Genomic DNA, 20,626 nt, shown 5'->3' on the forward strand with positions numbered 1-20,626 from the left:
AAATTAAAAGATAATGAGATCTAGAGTTTTTTAAGAACCATATAGTATATTTATTTCTCCATGGATATCAAATTTAAATTTTTAATTATTCCTAGTTTTTTTTAAAAATAATACTGTATATATCATTTAATTTTGTAATTTTATCAAGAAAAAGGACTTCATTGAAAAATAACTATAAACTTATATTAAGAAATTGCAAGTTGAAAAACTTTAATTTCTCCTATTTTCTTTGTTTTCAACTTAATATCAATATATATTTTGATTTTTTGTTTTTTATCAACATATATACGTGACAAGATGGACCTCATTTGTTAGTTTAATTTTCTTAAAATGTAAAAATATTATTAGTTAAAACTTAAATATATTGACACATAAAAACACTATATAAATATTTTATACGGGCATTTAAAGAGAAGGAGAATACAAAAAAATTCCACTTGGCGTAAAATAAAATGGATGAAATATATATCCACTTTTGTGCATTCAAAAAAACCTACTATAGTCTTACTATATAGAATGGATTTGAAAATTTAGGGACTAATTCTCTAATATTCAGCAAGGATTTAATAAATATGCTCGTTCGTTAATCAAAAGTGCTCCTTTCTACCACCCCCCACCCCCAAAAAAAAAAAAAAAAAAACAACAACAACAACAACAAGAAACCCTAACAGTGTTCCTGATGGTAATGCTGGTACTCAATATCATATAAGCTCTAGAATCTGAATTTTTGCCTGCCCAAGTTACAGTTAACCTCTCTTTCTCATGGAATCTAATAATCAGATGATTTTCTCTTTCTTTTTTATCGTAATAATCACACTGATCAAATGGCACCAATGAGAAATTTATGCTATAATTTCAGCCAACCCCACTAGCACAAGAGATAAAAAGCATGAAACAACACAGCTAACATACAGCTCTCAAAAAGTCATTTTGTGCAGATGATTTTGAACTTGTTTTGAAACTTTCAGATGTACACATAATTAAATTTCTTGGAAAATACATCGAGAAGGTATCTTATGGGTTTAAACCAAACAAAATGCAATTCTACCACACAGAAAAAGAGCAAGAGCATGTTCATCCTCTACTTCCTTTTCTCTTTTCTGTTTTTTCTTTATATATATACACACACGAAGAGGGGCCGGGACGGTAAAAACAAGCCTATCATGCATCTTCCATGTGAATAAGTGATTGTATTGGTTCTCTTCCGGCATGAGCATGCAAAAAGTTAGCTTTAGTCCTGTTCATAGTCAATAATATTTCAGGAAATGTCTCGTATATGTATTCGAGAAGGAGGTGACACCATCAGTATCTAAGCATTATCTTACCTTAACATTTAAATTACTAGATAAGTTATAATAAATAATTTATATTAGTATGATTTTTCTTATGTGTTTTGGAAAAGAAGTGGCAAGTTCCCTCTCCAGGTCAACAAAATTAACAGAAGATTGAGGACCCACGAAAGACCCTATCAAGTTTCCCTATTACTCAGAAAGACAGTCATCATCTCTGATCTCTCGGACAATTATACATCCTCGTCTTGTAAATCTCCTATATATACATGTAGGAGCCTTGGCAAAGATAGATGTGGGCATCACAGAGTGATATAGTTTAGTGCAGAACAATATTGAGTGCAAATGAAAGACAAGGTTTGGGGAGGGGAGTTCTGTCGCTGGAAAGATGGTACCTAGGGCTCAAATTAATGTGTATAGCAAGCAATAGGTACCATCTTCCGCGACAGAACTCCCCTCTAACCTCTACCAGTCTGCATCTAGTGCTGGAATTGTTTGGTCAACATACCAACTTCTCTTTCGTTCTTCAATTATGATGGTACCCTCATCATTCAATATTTAGTGCTCATGATGTTATTCCTGTGCCATGCCATAAATTTAGTTGATCATATGAGATTGTGCTTTTTTTATAAGAGGTGAGTTGTGAATAAATTTGAAAATATTATGTCTCCCAGATCTTCTTCTTTTTTTTGGTTGAATAACTCCAGCATCAGCCCTCAAAGTTGAAGAAAGTCCCAGGTACCATTCTCACTCTCATGACATGATCTCCTTAATCATTTCTTCACTATAATTGAACTTAAGCCGGCAAGATCCTGTCCCTACATACCCTGATGGAACCCGAGTTTCTTTTTTCATGGTTTGTGGTTCTGTAAGCGAATTATTAGGATTACGCTTGGTGATTTGGCAAGGTAAGAACCCTAAAGCTGATTCTAATCTTTTTCAGTTTTGCAGATTTGTAGGATGCCTGTCGAATATCATTAAGTTAATTTGGCTTGATAGGTGAATACTTTTTCGATTAATTTCAAGGTCGTATATATTGATTATGCCGAGTGCTCGGCATTATTGCTCCCTTTCATTTACTATCTCCATCGTTTTTCTTACAAGCTAAAGACCTCGATTAATGACACCAAGAGGCTATGAAAACCTGACAAGGCGAAGAAATACAAAGGGAGATCCGAAGGAAATTCAGAACACCAGAAACAAGAAAGGTAAACTGCATGGATGCAATTAGAGAGATCCTTTAACTGATGCCTTCTGGGTGCAACTAGCATATGGCTCCCTTTCCAAAATCACTTCGAACTTCCTTTCTTGTATATTAAAGTAGATCAAGACAGTGAATGTTCTAGTAGAGGATGAAGCGGGCATCTTCCCACTAGCCGCTAAACAAACCCGCAGCCTACACCTCCTCTTTCACATCTATTTCCGGCCAAATCAGCCCCTCCATACGAAACGGAACAACCAGCCTCACCAGCCTTCCACTTATCAGTCACACGTCAACGATAGACCACACGGTCAGATCAACAACTTATCACTACCTGATACTAACCTCTCTCCCCCTCGCAACAGCACTTCCCTTCTCACTCCGGCATAGAAAACAAACCGGAACCTCTCCTACACCGATCCTTCTCCTCAAGTCTCAGTGGCCTTCACCGCTAGTATATGAAGGAATGGGAGAAGAAGGGCACACCTGATCCAGTGGGTCACACTACCCCAATCCTCATTGGCTCATGATGCATGTGCCACCCGACATGGTCGCGTGTGGGCCCACGTCTCTCCTGTACCTCAACCGACATTAAGAGCTCTTGAAGACCAGTTTTTGTATTTTATTGTTTTTTTTTTAGATTAAATTTTGATGTATTATTAATTTTTATATGAATTGTAATGAAATATTTAAAGTGATGGAGTTTGCATTTTTACTTTGAATTTCGGTAATTCAAGGATATAAAGCTATTGATATTTATTTTTTGAGATTTGATAAAGTTAGATTCAATGCACTACGTATAGTGATAGAGTTAGGAGGTGATAGAGCTAGAAGGATGAGTTATAATATGATATTGATTGAATTAGGAGTTGAATGTTATGTATAAATCTATATGTTTGCTTATTATAAAATCTATACTTAAATAAATAATATGATTATTTTTATACAAATAAAAAAGTTTATTTTTGTTTTATTAAAGAATCAACTTTAGGATATTATAATCTTTAAACAGGTTTTACCCTATAAAACTTGAGATTTTTTATATTCATATGGGAAAAAAAATTACTTTGAGATTCCCAAGATTTACTCGCAATTACACTTTGTCTCTTTAGATTCACAAATTACAATGTCATACAAAGGTAAAGTGTAATAGTGAGAAAACCTTGTAAGACTCACAATAATTTCTCCCATAAAAATAAATTTTTTTTTTTGTGAAAGAAATAACATGGGGACAACAAGATCCTTAAACAGGTCTTGTCCTTTAAAAGTTGAGACTTTGTTATTTTCATATATAAAAAAAAAGTATTTTTGCTTGGTACCAAAGAATCAACTTGTAATTAGTATAATTTTTAAACAGTCCTATTATTTGGAACTACAGACTTTGTTATTTTTTTATAAGATAATAAAAAGTATATCTTTTTTATTTTTATCAAATTATTAACCCATGGATGTATGATCCTTAAAAAGGTCAAGTCCCTTAAAAGTTGAAACATATTGAAGATGATCGACATGACATTAATTTCAAATTCTAAAAGTGAAGTGATCATTGTCGTGTAAATATTTTTTTAATAATATATTATAAATATTATTTGATTTTTTTTAACTTCTTCAATAAGTGAAGTGCTTGTGAATTTATTAGGTCTCGAGATACATTCTTCCCTGTTAAAGTGAGTAAACATGGGCTAGATTAACATGATCTCATATAAGCCCATTGAGAATAAGTGGTAACATTCAAGTTTATTTGGATATAATCAAATATAATGGGTCAAAGCCTAATTAACCATTCACTATCCTCTTAGATCTAATACCTGTATTTTAAAAGTGAAGATTAAGGCTTGTTACAAAACCTAGATCCCAAAATCATTGTCTTAGTTTATAATAGTCTTTTACCTTTAATAACAAATACATATTCTAATTTAAGCAAACCTTTAGCATGTAGACACAATAGGTAGCTTTGTCATTAAAAAAGAAGAAGGAAGAAGCACAGAGCAAGTTCCCTTAGGTAGGATACCTTAGACATACAAATCACACGCGTTGTTGTAGAGACTTTCGATGTAGCATAAGGGTGCATAGAAACTTTGATGAAAGTAAAACTTGACCAAAGTGTTCTTTGGAAGATAAGGAATCTAACGATCGAGAAGGTGTACAAACTAAAGATGCTAAGTGAGGGTGGTAGCACCTAACACCCTCAAAGTTGCAAATAACTAATGTAATTAGCCAAAAAAACAAAATCTTGAAAGAAAGAAAAAAATAAATTCAAGCCATTAGATATTGCTTTGATACCATGAAAATGTTATTGTATATGTCTTGTTGCTAATTGGTTAATTACACGTGACATTGATTTTATTCGTGTAAAACATATTTATTACTAATAAAGGCTTTTTTTATTTTTAATATTTATTTATATTTGATTAATGAGTCTAGAATAAATATAAATCTCTTGGGATAAATATAATTTATAAAACAAATTATAAAGTTGTTATAATTATGATATTTATATTGTATTAGAGCATTGTTCTTAAATATTCAAGATCAATGTTATATTAATACTAGACATTAGTTGTAGATACTAGTACATGTTATGTTCTTTCCTTTATGAAATGAAGTAGATGTTCTCATAACGTGAGGTATAAGAGATATCTAGAACTAATATGTAAATGATTATCATTAAGTAAAGTTTATAAAGTTTGTAAAATTATCAAATTGAGTTTGATTTAATATTTCTAATTTTTAGAAATATTGTTTTAAAAATAACATATAAAGTCAATAATTGAAATTAAAGCTTGTAATATATTTTATTATGTATATTAATGTGTTCTTATGTATAATGGATGATTATTGACATTAAAATGCCAATGTAATTATGTTTTTTTTATGGTTAAATGGCTATAATGTTAAATAAGGCACGTGTGTCATGCATTTTCTACATTTTTCTTTTGAGTTGTAAGATTCTTTTCTCATCTAATTTCCATCAAATATAACTTAAGGTTTATCATTCAAATATATAAATTTTATGTAATTTAGAAATGTAGGAATTTAGATATGAAAAAATATTTTATAATCTAAGACAAAAAAAAATGACATATAAGCATACAATTATGGTGCTCACAAAAATTTATAAAGATTTGTAGTGTCTACCTAGGTTTTGACCATTTAATTCCTTTCAATGGCTTAAGAAAAGTAGTTTAAATATGTCAATAATCATCCAATTAAAATGACATGCTAGAGGTGTATGTTTATATATAATTGTTATATATAATTTATCAATTATGCCATGTAATTAATGAGACTAGATTAATATAAAAAATTCCTCGTTAATATATTAAGTACATGTTGGTAACATGATTTGTTACCTTCTAATTTTATATACATTATAACTTTTTGAGCTATTAAGGTTACCATTAATCAAATATGTTTAATACTATAAAATTGAGTCCTACTTAACTAAACTTATATGATTTAGATAAGTCACTTATGATCATATAAGATTAGAAACAACAGTTAGGAGAAACATATATAATATATGTAGACAAAGAGTTGTCATCTAACTTATCTATAAGCCATATAGAGATGTAATTGATAAGTTGTGTTATCTATCTAATTTAATTTATTTTGATTTATTAAGTTACTTAAGGTCATATAAATTAAATATGATCCTAACTCACTAGAAGATCTAAACAAGATTTCCTATAGGGACGACTATTAATTTGCAAGAAAATAGTAGAATACCAAATTTTAATTAAAGATCTTATCTGGATTTGGTTATAAATATGCATGCATGAAACCAATAACTCACTATCTTTCCATAAATAAGTTGATAGATCATCATGACTAGCAATATATCATTACATAACATACTTGATGCTAACAAAATGACTAGATCATACATCTTAGACCGATATTGAAATGTGAGGATTATTCTCAAATAAGAAAGAAGGTTATATGTTCTTCAAAATCCAATTCTTTTCGTCCTTGATGATGTCACTAATGAAGAAGTTATGAATAAATATCAATATCAAATTGATGACAATGAGCAAAATATATGTGTGATGTTAGCTAGCATATCACTTACACTTCAAAGACAATATGAGAATATAAATGCTCCTACTATAATCATACATCTCAAAAAGTTGTTTGATATCTCTAGTAGGGTTACTATAATCATACATCTCAAAAAGTTTGATATCTCTAGTAGGGTTGAAAGGTATGTGACTTCTAGGAAATTGTTTCATTACAAGATGACAAGGATCTATTTATAATTGGAAAATATCTTTCTAGTTCACATAGTAGTTCTTTGGCATTAGATATCTAATATGGATTTCATATTTATAAGAATATGAAGGAACTAAGAAGTAGAAAATTGTGTAAAGACGAAATGGACCTATGAGCTAGCAATAGAACAAGGATTATTATATTAGTTGTAGAAATTTATTATTTAACTTTGTCAAGTGGACTAATATTAAAACTTAATAATTGTTATTTTATTCTAGTATTTTTTAGAAATATTGTATCCGATTCTTATTTAAATTTTAATAAATTCAAATTTATTATTGAAGGCAACTTTTTTTCATTTCATAATAATGATGTTTATTATAGATCTTGTATATATATGAAAGATTTGTATATACTTGATCTTGAAATACTCATGTTCAATATATATATTACAATATAACTAAAAGGTATGGGGAAAGCACTTTAGCTTTCCTCACATTTTATTGTGGATTGCTACCATGCTTTCCTTTGTTTTTTTTTTTTTTTCATTTTTTTTCCCAAGGAGGGAGAGCGTTGCCGAATTGAATTAAATCTCCTTTCTTTGACTTTGACCCTGTATTAATTTCCACAAAAACCCAGCAAGGACCTTTTAAGACTTCTATGCTTTTCACGCTTTACCTTAGCACGTACCAGCATATTATCAGCATGTCCAATTATCTTGCATTCAGTGTAATACACGCGCTTATTTCAAGGGTGGCTTTAGTTTCTAATATCTATAGTATTTTTTAAAATTATCTTTTGGTTCAATAATAAATTTACTTCAAAATTATTTTGCTCTTCATAATGAATTAATTGGTCTTTGTCATATAAATTCTATTTATTTAAATCATTGTAGCTTTCCTTACATTTTTCTGTTGATTGCTACAGTGTTTTTCTTTTTTTTTTCTTTTTTTTTTGGTTTTTTTCAAAATTATCTTTGTCGATTTTATTTTTTTAATTTTGAGCTGGTTAAAAATTTAGCTTGATAATTTTTTTCTTTAAAACACTGTAAATTACTATAGTGTTTTCCCACATAGTTTTTTTTTTGTTATGATTTTTTTCAAAATTGTTTGCTGATTTTAATTTTTTGATATTGAGCTGGTTAAGAATTACAGCTGTGACTTTTCTCATAAAACACTATGGGTTACTATAGTGTTTCACCACATGGTTTTTTTTGTTCTTTTATGATTTTTTCTAAAATTATATTTGTCGATTTTATTTTTTTGATATTGAGCTGGTTGAGAATTTATCTTTGTAATTTTTTTCTTTAAAATATTGTGGATTGCTACAGTGTTTCCCCACATGATTTGTTTTTTTTTTGTTTTCTTTTTTGTATGATTTTTTTTCAAAATTGTATCTGTCGATTTTATTTTTTTAATAATGAACTGGTTGAGAATTTAGCTTTATAATTTTTTTTCCTTAAAACATTGTGGATTGCTATAGTGTTTCCCCACTTGGTTTTTTTGTGTTTTCTTTTTTATATGATTTTTTCCAAAATTATCTTTGACAATTTTATTTTTTTAATATTGAGTTGGTTAGAATTTAGCTTTGTAATTTTTTTATTTAAAACATTGCAGATTGTTATAGTGTTTCCTCACATAGTTTTTTTGTTATGATTATTTTTAAAATTGTCTTTGTTGATTTTATTTTTTGAATATTGAATTGGTTGGGAATTACAATTACAATAAAATAAAATCATGTGAGGAAAGTATTGTAGCTTTCCTCACAAAACATTGTGGATTGCTATAGTGGCTCCCCACATGAGGAAAGAACTGAAACACCTATGTGATTTATGGTATACAATTCTATACAAATATGGTCAAAACTTCATTTATTTCCATTACCCATATTGATCCTTTAGAATTTGGTTTAGCTTAATCTAGTATAAGCCAACGCATCATTAGCCATTTGTGTTTCAATACGTTGTGTACATTGAAACACACGTACATCAATAAACTTACCCATATTGATATCCATATTCTTACCAAATTGAGCTGTCGAGATAGTCCTTAAATTTCCTATTCATACAATACCTGAATCGACCTATACTCACACATTTGCACACTATCATAATAGTAATCCTTTTGCTCACAAGTACGATGTTAAAACAACCACAATTCATTAACAATTGTGTTGTCAACTAAGCTTTTATATGCACCCGAAACATGTTGTTCAAAACATCCACCAATCACCATCAAACTCACTATCAAACCAACTCTCCAATTCACCACAATACATTGTCCAAACAACCCTCAAATCATACAAGTTACTATCCAAAAACAATATCAAACTCACTTCAATACGTTGCTAAATTAGCCCTAAAATCACTCTCAACGTGTTACTATTTTCATAACCCAATTTTGAATTTTTAAAAAATATAATAAAAAAATGAATGAAACATAATTTGAGAATTGGGTCAAAACAATACAAATTGAAAGTTTGAGAACTAATAAGGATGAAATTATAAAGTTGGAAGTCAATTTAGCCAAAAATTAGAAGAATTGATAAGTTTATGGACTTAATTAAACTTTAAATTGTTTTAATTAATGTAATAAGGGGCTTAATTGAAGAAATATCAAAGTTTAGGGGCATTTTAGGTCAAAATTACAAGAAATTAAATTACAGGGACCGAAGTGAATAGACGTTGATGCTATAGGGGGGTTAATTAATTTTTTCAAGGGTAATTTTAAAATAATTAAAAGTTTGAGAACTCAATTAAGGTTTGAATTGATTAAATTTGAAGCCAATGATGATTTTGTAAATGATGCAAAAATTCAAGGGCAAAATTTAAAAATATATATTTTCAAAGATAAGGGCTTGATTGCAAGATTTCAGAACTTCATGGGGCAAATTGAAGATGACCCCACAGCCTAAAACATCGTCATTCCAAGCACTATTCATTCTCTTCTCTAGAGAATAAGGGAAGGTCGTTTGGCGATGCCACCAAAAATGGCTTCGACTAGACCCAATCCCCTCACCAATCTCACCAAATCCAAGCCAAAATCACATATGAGGTTGTCTACCATAAATCACATAGGTGTTTCAGTTCCTTTCATCCCCACGATAGGCCTCTGAAGCAAGGATAAATTTAATCACCAATAGTCCAACAATGGCAGGATTGTTGGTGTTTTCGCTCCACCAAACATGGAGCAAACCCAAGTAGTGGGCATCTTCATCTACAAGATTATCATCCTAGAAGAATAGGAGTCTAGCCTTATAAAAGCCAAACGAAAGGCCAAAACCAAGAGAGACGAACAAAAAAAGCCATAAAAAATAAAGGGAGAGTTAGAGAAGATCCAAAGAGTAGAAGAGTAACAAACTCAAAGCCAGAGAGAAGGACGACCAGAGAGAAAAAAACAAAACAAAAACAAAGGGGAAGAAAGGAGCATTGTCCAACGAGCATCGCCTCACGTCTTCATCTCCAACAGCAACTGAAGCATGTAAGCTCTTATTTCCCCTGTTTTGCAATTTTAATTAGATGTTCATTATGCAAGCACGCATGGATTACACACGTGCCCACTACTGTAAGACTTCATCACTAGCTTGGGCCAATGACCAAGCTTGATAGGCCAGATTTAGCCCAAAAAAAAAAAGAATTGTTGAAACCAGGTCGAGCCTAACCTCAGGCCCAGCTAGCTCATTTTTTATTTTTTATTTTAGCAAAGGATGTATTTGAAAAAACACACCCTTATGCCTTTTTTTTAACTCTTCTTTATTTTGATATCTAGCCAAACAGACCTTTTAAAATATCATAAAATTTCAAAAAAAATTAGGGACCCTTTGGATTTATTTATGTGTCCCTCGAACTTTTTTTTTATGACTTTACTTAGTATTAGGTTGTAGCCTTATATTGTGAAATGCAAATCTAGTATGCAATACATATTTGTCTTTTCTTCTTCTTTTTTATTTTAAGAAAAATTAAAAAAATATATGTTTCACTTTCAATTCAAATTTTACTAGTTTATTCACTGGTGCTAGAATCAGGAATATTCATATTCATTAATTTCAAAATTAGGAATACTCTCGGTATTCACTAATGTTAGAGTTAGGAATATTGATACTAAAATCTATGTTGACTAATTAGGGTTCCTAGTGACCATAATATTAGGTGGTAACTTCTTAAACTAGACCTTTTTCCCTTAAAAAACAAGATGTCAGGTATCGTTCCTTTTCCTAGAAATTTTAAGGTTGTCGTGATGTTAGGTGCGACAGAATGGTGATTCAACTAGGAATTTTAAGACAAAACTTTTATTTTTAACTTATTATTACTATCTTATTTGTTGTCCTTATTTGTTTATTTTCTTGTCTTTACTGCTTTAGCACGCATCCCTATTGTCATGCATCACTTTAAGAGCACATACCTTAAAATTTAGGATATGTGGGATTTGGTCATGATCACTAACCACTCATGTATTTTTTATTTTATTTTATTTTATTTTTAATGGCTTTGCAAAAATGTTATTAGGACCTCATAAAACTATGTTTTCATCTTTCTATGTATGCATGTGTGTTTGGAAAATTCATTTTTGAAAATTGATAACTTTTCACTCATGTATTTTTATTTTATTTTATTTTATTTGTAGTATCTTCTTAATAACATTATTATCACTTAAAATTGTGTTGTCATCTTTATAAGTACGCATGTGTGTGAAAAAAAATTGTTTTTGAAAATCGCAACTTTTGACTCATGCATTTTTTATTTTATTTTTATTTAATAGCTTTGCAATAGCATTATTATCACTTCATGAAATTATTTTGTCATCTTTCTACATATGCATATGCATATGAGTGAAAAAAATTCATTTTTTAAAATCGATAACTTTTCACTCATGCATTGTTTATTTTATTTTTATTTTATTTTATATTTAATGGCTTTGCAATAACATTATTATCACTTCATAAAATCATTTTGTCATCTTTCTATGTATGCATATGAGTGAAAAGAATTCATTTTTGAAAATCAATAACTTTTCACTCATGCATATTTTATTTTATTTTATTTTATTTTACTTTTATTTGCTTTGAAATTATGTTAGTATCATTTCATAAAATTGTTTTGTTTCTTTTTAATGCATGTACGTGAGTGTAAATATTTATTATTCAAATAAAACTAAAAATTATGTTAACGAGTTTCGTTAAATTTGCATCATGTTTTGATCGAAACTTGGTTTTAAAATAGTTACGCCAATGTATCTCTGAGTTTTTAGGGACCGATATAGACCTAGCGTAATGTTTTAATGTTAAAACAAGTTCAAAAACATGTGAATAAGTTTTTTTATCATCATGCATTAATTAAACTTTGATTTTAATGTTAGGTCAACGACTCTATTATTTTTAGGAACCCTAGCATGGTGTTTTCAACTTAAAAGTTTTTAAAAAATTATATATATATATATATATATATATATATATATATATATATATATATATATATATATCGTTGCAGCTTCATGAAATTGAGCTTATGATCTTCAATAACCAAACCCTCTCTTTTCAACACCGCCATCTTCTGATTCTTTTTCAATGTCACCCCATTAACAAAACAACAATGTGCCTCTGTCTTTAATTGTCACTTCATGAAGAAATGTTTATTCAAAATCTTATATTGGCTTTTAATTTTTACTGTTTTTTTTTTATCTTTTCTGTCAGGTTTTCAAGAAAATAGTAGCACAGAAAATGATGAAGTGCCGGTGGAAGTGGAAGGTGCAGAAGGGTACAATTTGACCTAATTTAATGATAACGTAGTCGATGTGTTTAATTTTAATTTTGGAGTGTTCAATTTGACCTAAAGTACATCTACTTTTAATTTTATAATTTTGATTAATTTAAATTTTAAAAACAAGATTTATTTCACATTTTCAATTAGAGCATGATCAAGTCAAAGTACATCTACTTTTAATTTTATAATTTTGATTAATTGAATTATGTTTAAGATTATTTAGATTTCCGAGCTCTAAATAACATGAGATACAAATGGGCTGGGATTTGACAAAAACTTCCAGGATCTCTTCACCAATCAGACTTCAACTCAATGCATGTGAAATTTCTGTGGGGCCAGAGGCGGCAATGGCATTCTCTGTCACCTCAGCCACCTGCCAGTATCTATGCGCGTGTCATATAAAATTAGTCTTGCTTCCACACTTGGAGGCTCTTTTGTTTTTCTTGGAATCTTTTCAAATTAATTTTAATAGGGAAAACAATTTCATTTTAAAGAAAATAAAGAATAAAAATTCAGCATGTATTAATTTATAGGCCTGCATTATCGGATCATTTTTTTTTAACAGAACAAAAAACATTCAGGTCATAACTTAACACAACGAACGAATGAATCTTAAAATTTCTTAATTCCATTTTTTATTTCGTTCAGATTTAGAATTAAAATATATAAAAATTGTTTTTATATGACTCGGTTAATATACCAGGTCTCAAAATAATATGACCGACCAGTAAATAAAAATTTATTGATAAAATTAAAAAAAATAATAAAATCAATAGAAAAACTCAATTCAACTTTTTATCTACCCTAAATTTTTGAATTTACCCTAAAGTGATTCAGTAAACTTGACTAGTTCAAAAACAACCTGTTCAATTAGTAAAAAAAATATGAAAATAATTAAAAAATAAAATGATAAAATTGACTTAAAAAACCTCGAATCCTTACCTAACCTGGATTTAAACTATATAAAATTTATTTTAATATGATTTTATTGATTCAACAACTATTAACAAAAAAAAAAAAAACAAAGCTGAATTTAGATCATAACAATAAAGGGTCAACTCTTTTGTTTAGTTTTACAGTATCCACTTGACCGTGCGATGTCGCTAGCTTTTAAATTTCTAGTTTTATTTTATTATATGATCATTGATATTTATATATAAAAAAATAATGATTTAAATTATAAAAAAAATATTTTTTTCTTAATCAAACTTTCATATTTTTATTTATATTTATTCTTATATAAAAAATATTTGTTTTGTCAACATTATAGGTTTTTAATATAAAAAAAACTTAGACAATTAAAATAAATATTCATAAGAATTTTAATGAATTAAATTATGGATAAAAAAATATATTTCTTCTATCAAACAGCATTTTCTTATTAAAATATTTTTTTTTCAAAACATATCCTTTTTTTATTAGAAACATGATATTTTAAATAAAACTTTATCAGAAGTTTCAAGCAAAACAAAAAATAAATACATCATGTCTTTATTATTTTTACGTGAATGTATGGGGAAAATAAGAAAATAAATAGTGTAAAAATTATATAAAAACATTACTATAAAAATAATAAAGTAAATATTTTATTCCCATTCATTATTCATGAGTAATATTTAAAAATATGTTCATGTATAATTATTTATATAGTAATGTTTTTAAGACTTGGGCAAATAATATATCGCCATCACACCTGGAAAATCATATTATAGGTCAAAACCCTAATTTTAACAATTTTTTATCTAAAAGCATCCAAAAATCAATCTAGAAACCTCAATGACCTGGCTAAAATTAAAAAATTTAATTAAAAATTTGCAAGTCCAGGCATAAAAATCAACGAGTAGAGAGAACAAACATCTAGAAAAGGTAGAAGATGTTCAGCGTTAGAGTGGATTTTCTTGCATTAATTTCGCAGGCCATGGTCACAAACATCTAGAAAAGGCATATGAAAAAGGCTACATGAACGTTAATACTGCTAAATGGAACCCAGAGTCAGGAATTTTAATGGTAATTTTTAAATGTATAAATAGAATAGCATAGATAGTATAATTAATTAAATATGAAATTTTCATAAACTTATAAAATTATTGGTACTTTTTTTTCCAAAAAAACTGCCTAGACATAACTTAGAATGAATCAATGAAGGCATCAAAATGAATCCAACAGTTTTCTTGCCCGAGAGTCGCCACTCTTTTACCAAATTGCTGCTGCTGTTACACATAAAGCAGTTCGATACAAGGAAATCATTCAATGAAATTTCATTGAATTTTTCCCTTTTTATCTAACATTAATATGGCCAGATGCACTTCAACCCCAGCACGAGATACTGGGAAAGGTGAGGAGTGATTCAACCATGGGAAATACAGGGATTAGAAAAAGGGTAAAATAAAAAAACAAGTAAATTGGGCTGCCTGGTCACAAGGATGAGCAGTTGTGTCATCTATACCATGATACTACTGTGGTGAAGGAAACCCAGCTCTATACCCTCCACACAATTCATCTCCAATATCGCTCTACAAGTGATAGACTGTGTATACTAGCGCCTTTCGTCCCCGCTAGAAGCAATACAAATTACCTGAGTTAAGGCTCTCTGCTCTTCTGAAGAAAGCAACTCAATGGCATCAGAAATATCTCTTTGCTTTACATGTTTGCTATTTGCACTGCCTTGGTCGAAAATTTTCATTTGATAGCAGAGTGCTGATCATTGTCTCCAACCTTTTAGCTCCAGGGCCAGGTCTCAGGACAGTTGTATTACCGATAGCAGAGCATGGATCGGTCCCATTCTCCCTGCTTCCTACACACCAACCACCAGGAGTAAACATGCCTGGACTACGAGACAGGAGCTCAGAATCAATCTTGTCAAGCACAGGATCGTCTTGGGGGAACTTTCTAGCAAATGGAGCATTGCTGTCAATCATCCTTTGCATGTCAGCAAGGTTGAGGTGATGTGGATGCTGCTTCGGTGGGTTGTCCCAAGATATGAAATGCAGGTCGCTGTTCACAGTGGTGTTTAGAAATTCTTGAGCATTGCAAATGACAGTGTGGAAGTAACCTTCTGGGGAAGATATAAAGTTTGCATAGTACATTAGCACTGTTCGAGGTAAATTGTCCCATCCCCATATGGTATAATCAATAAAAGGCCGAGACAGCGCCATCCAGGCAGAACCTAAAACAGAATGCCAAAACTGAATCATAATGGGGCCCATGGAAACAACTACATGCCGGAATTTACCTCATTGAAGGTAATCATCTGAAAACTTCAACAATTGCATGATTGGTTCAGGTGTGATATAAAACAGAAGCACTCAAAGAAAAATATTTGCACACTCCAAAAACTCCAAAGAGATCAAACGACAGTTTGCTGTGCTTCTAAAGAAATTAGGGTCAAGATTGGTGTTACAGTGTGGTCCAACAGTTTAGAAATAAACTGATGTGGTCATCACAGCCTACAACCCTGTATACTACATGCTTCACATTCTTTCCACCATGCAGCAGGGGAAAACAAGAGGTCAGCAAAACTCCTGTAGGCTGCAATAGTTCATTTATTTTTAACAGAATAGTAGAGCTGTTCAAAGAAATCACTAGACTTAGACTGCAAAATGTGCTCACTCATATGTAAACCAGACATTTAAAAGCAGATGCTTATTATCAACTTTGTTTTGCAACAACTTGACCTTGGCTGCTTACAAATGTTTCCATTGTTAAGGCACTACAGATGTCAGTATCATTATTTCTTTGTGCAACAGAATACCAGATGAAAAGTAGTAATATCGAAACATTGTAGATCTTCCTTGCTCTTGTTTGTTATTGAAAGCTAAAGATGGCCTACACCTAAAGAGAAGTCAACTTTTCTAAATATGCCTACTCTCCCCTTTCTATCTACCTTGAGAAAAGTAAGGCTTGGCTCCCTTTCCCTTAATAAACAGCACCTTTTCCACTGTACCCCTGTTTCAATCTTTGCTTGGAAATGGAAAGATCCCTAGAAGCCTGTGCATAGTGAGACCAGAAGTTGCTCCAGCCAACCAAGTGGAATAGGTACAGCTAGTCAAGCTAAGGCTCCTCCTAATACTAACTAAATCGACTTAAGCAAAGGAAGCTGGTTCTAGTTCGGAATTCTATACTCGCTTAAGTGCATATCAAACACTTCTGGAAAATTTCAATGGACATAATTTTGGACCAAAGAAATCCAAAACAGAAAACCCATCAGGCAGCCCATGTTCCGTCTCAAGTTCCAGCCAATGAACTGATTAGAAATGCAGCTGGATTTTAACAGGATCCAAACAGGAGAGAGAATGATTTCACAATTTCAGGATAACAGAAATCCCAAAACCAGGCTGGAGGGTTCAATAAACCCAGGACCCTCATCTATTTATTTACTATAATTATTATAATTTATTTATTTTGTAGAAAACCCACAGGATCCCAATTTCACTCTCTTTTAACCTGACTAAACAAAAACTAAGCCAACAGACACTAGAACGCTTCACAGGTATCCGTATAACTCAGATCCCTGTGCTGAATAGATTATCTTCCTGACCTCTCTTCCAGTAATATAATTTTGATACAACATCAACTAAATGGTGAGATAGAAAGAAAAATATAGAAGGAAGAAGAGGCAAACACTGCACTCAGAGTTCACAACATGTACATACCCTGTACCTGTGAACTCCAAGATATTGATGACAAGGTGCATATAGAAGAATTTCTCAGTCTCAATTTTAATACAAAGCTGATTGCAAGCAGGTCATCTATTTATAGCATTATTGATACAGTAGTCAGCAATTGCATGTCAAAAACTGGCATTTAGAACATGTATCTCATGATTGCTTGTTATTAGGACTGGTCTAATCATACAACACAGCGTTTCCAACTAAGTTGTGCCAATATGGTAGAAAAGCAGTGAAAAAATAAAGGGAAATCTTGAATCTAGGACGTAGGGAGTGAAAACTTCCAAAATTTGTGAACATGAGAACAAGAATCTCAATGCAAATTGGACTCAGTCAACTCTTTTGTTTGTTTGAAATACGGCAATTCAAGGGTACAAGACATAATGGCGTTCATAGTCAACAAGATGTAAGTAACAAAAATGACACGCGGAAGACAAGGCTCCACAATGGAACTTGCACTTACCACATCTGAGAAATCAAAGCAAAGCAGGTAGCAACTGACATTCGTTAAATTCAAGGTTCGAAAGCTCATACCTGTAAATAATTTAAATGCTGTTGGGACACTCCTCCTCTGCGTAATCCAAAAAACATCAGCCTTCTTTGTCATATACAACCCCGGATCTATAATTACCGGCTTTGCCCTTTGAAACCTACAAAAATTATCAACATCCAATTAACAATTATACCCAAGACTTAAAAACCAAAACCAAAATCACCAAAGCAACAAGATTTTCAACAAGAAACAAACTATACTCACTCTTTCCATCCAATGTTACTTGTATGATCAATAAAATTAAGATCCCTTGGCAGATATGAAAATGTGTGCAACAGATCTACCAAAACGAGTAATAAAGAACCAAGATCAAAATCCGAACTTGAAAAACAAAAAAAAATCCCACCTAAAAAACAAGCCAAAAGAGAAAATCGGTCACTAAACTTACCATCCTGTGTAACAAGTGGATAATCAGATGCACTAAGATTAATAAACCAATCCCAATCCCCACCTTCTCTCAACAAGATAGCAGCAGCATGTAATGTATTAGCCACCATAGTGGGTCCTCTATAGGTAACAAGATTAGCTTTAGTAATCATTCTTACGTTACCAAACCTGAGAAAAACAGGATGGTCTTTAACAAAATTGCTTAGATCTAATCTCTCCTCGTCCGAGGATTCCCTGTCCAAATGAACAACGTATTGGTTGTTGGGATGGTAGAGAGCTTGTAAGGTCCGCTTCAACATGCTGCCATCACCGGCAGAGCCAGAGATTAAGTAGGCAAATCGAGGGGGTGGAGGGAGATTTGAAGTGGGTATCGGGTGGATTTTAGTTTCAACAAATTTAGAGCTGAAAGAAGAGAAGGAACGGTAGAAAGGAAACAGAGACATGCCGTCTGAGGTGGTGATTGCTGTAAGGAAGAGGAGGAAAAGGGAGACTATAGAGCCAATAGCTAACGGAAAGATCCATTTCCTTTCCATGTTTTGGTGGTGGCGTAGGTGCATGTAGTAGCTTTTCAATCTCTTCATCTCTCCTAATCTGAGTTGTATCGAAAACAAAACGGGCAAGAGGAGGTTTTGTTGAGAGCAGTGATTCTTGAGGCTTTCTGTCTGGTGAGGAGTGGAGTTTGGGGGGTTATTTTTAGGTGAGGGGAGGTGGAGAGTGAAAGGGACAGGAGGGGTGACTTCGATCCTCGCCGTGACACAAGGCCAAATTTGGTTGTGGTAAGGTGCTGAGAGACAAAAGAATGACCAGGGGAGTTTTTTATCATTGCAGTTGTTGCTGTTATTATTATTATTATTAATGAGCATCGGCGAAGCTATATTTAATGTTTTTATTACTCATTTACTACTAGTAGGTTGACCCGTTTTATTTTTATTTTATTTTTATTTTAAAAAAAAAGTTAAAATTACTTGTTTTGCAACAAAATATTTCCTAAGAACCTTTTTTTCAAAAAAAGGCAGTAAAAAAACACTTGAGGTTAGGTATAACTTAACTATGTACAAACCGTCTATAAAAATTAGGTTTGTTTTTTGTTTTCATGTATAAACCTTAATTTTTTAAAAAAAAGTTGGCTGCGGTTGTTTTTTAAAATATTTATTGTCCTGAAATATATTAAAATAATATTTTTTTATTATTTAAAAATTAATTTTTAGATCAGTGCATCAAAACGATACAAAACATATAAAAAAATATAATTTTTAGCAAAAAATAAATAAATTTTATAAAAAAAAAATACAATCGCGTTTCCAAACATTCACTTAGTAGTTAAGTTTTGGTTCCATGTTGTTGGTACATGAATATTTTTATTTATTTATTTATGAGTGTTAGGTGCTAAATTGGTGGGTTTGGTCCATGGTTTAGGGATTTGATGTGATCTTATGTTTTCAATAAATTGAAAAAATTGAATGTTGTTGGGACCATCAAATGAATTTGGTCAGGGAATTTTCCACTTACATACATTTAGAAGATGATGTTAGTTAGTGGAATTTCCACTTAGATAAATGTGTAGAAGATGAGAAGCCAAGTCAAATACGTAGAGAAGCTCCCTCCCTCCAATGAAAAAGATACCACTTGAGTAGTATTTTTTATTATTGTTAAATTGTGTTAAAAAGTAAAATACTCGATATTCACTAAATACATCAAATCATTTTTATTTTATATGATAATTTTTTTAATATTTATAATAAAATTCAAACAAAAAAACATATAAATTCATTAAAAACATTAAATAATTTTAATAATCTCCTCGAGCACAAGTGTTACCCTCGTTCATCCATGAATACTCACAAAATGGTTTTTTCATCAATATAATATCAACTAAGAGGCAATTTGATATTTTTTCAAATATAAAAAATAATAAATAATTAAAATATAAAGTGTAACAATTACAATGCCCTTAAAATAAATGAAAAATTAAACTTTGAATTAAGGAACATTTCAGCTTATCACAATGGTTTTTCTGTTATTATTAAGTCAGCTCATGAATAATTTTGTATTTAACTAAATAAAAAAAATGTGTTTGTGTACTACAATAGACAACACGTCTTAGGATAGTGTGTGTAGTGTCTTCCTGTGTCTAAAAATACTTTTTTATCATGTTATTAGAAGCATTATTGTGTTCTCTTCTTGTTGATGTGACACATGTTTTTTATTGTGGTTTTGTTTGTTACCAATGAGCTTTATTTTTTCTATTTTTTTTACTTTTTTCTCTCTCCTCGCTTAAAAATTATAGTTTAACCCTTTTTGTTATTGGTATCTCAACTTTAATCTTTATTCTTTTAATTTTTAATTTTTATTCTTGATCTTTTTGTAGAAGTTTTATTTGTTTTCATTTTCATCTTTCAATTTAAATTTATAAATATTATATTTTTTAATTTGATACTTATTCTTTTGATTTCTTATTTGTTTTTTCTTAGTTCTTTAATAAAAGTTTTATTAGTTTTTAATTCCATCATTCAATCCAAATTGATGATATTATGTTTTTCAATTTGATCATATTTCTAA

General features: G+C 30.7%; 1 protein-coding gene across 1 annotated transcript; it reads right to left on the bottom strand.

Moving 5' to 3' along the window:
* Positions 1-14,614: 14,614 nt before the first annotated feature.
* On the bottom strand, positions 14,615-18,906 carry LOC133671231 (beta-glucuronosyltransferase GlcAT14B-like). The gene is made up of 4 exons (XM_062091918.1): positions 18,069-18,906; positions 17,885-17,960; positions 17,662-17,777; positions 14,615-15,626 (listed from the first exon to the last, which is right to left on the bottom strand). The coding sequence occupies exons 1-4, from the start codon at positions 18,646-18,648 to the stop codon at positions 15,112-15,114; spliced, it is 1,287 nt and encodes a 428-aa protein (XP_061947902.1). The 5' UTR covers positions 18,649-18,906; the 3' UTR covers positions 14,615-15,111.
* Between the last annotated feature and the right edge of the window lie 1,720 nt (positions 18,907-20,626).

Source organism: Populus nigra, chromosome 13, assembly GCF_951802175.1.
Source record: "Populus nigra chromosome 13, ddPopNigr1.1, whole genome shotgun sequence".
Lineage (NCBI taxonomy): Eukaryota > Viridiplantae > Streptophyta > Magnoliopsida > Malpighiales > Salicaceae > Populus > Populus nigra.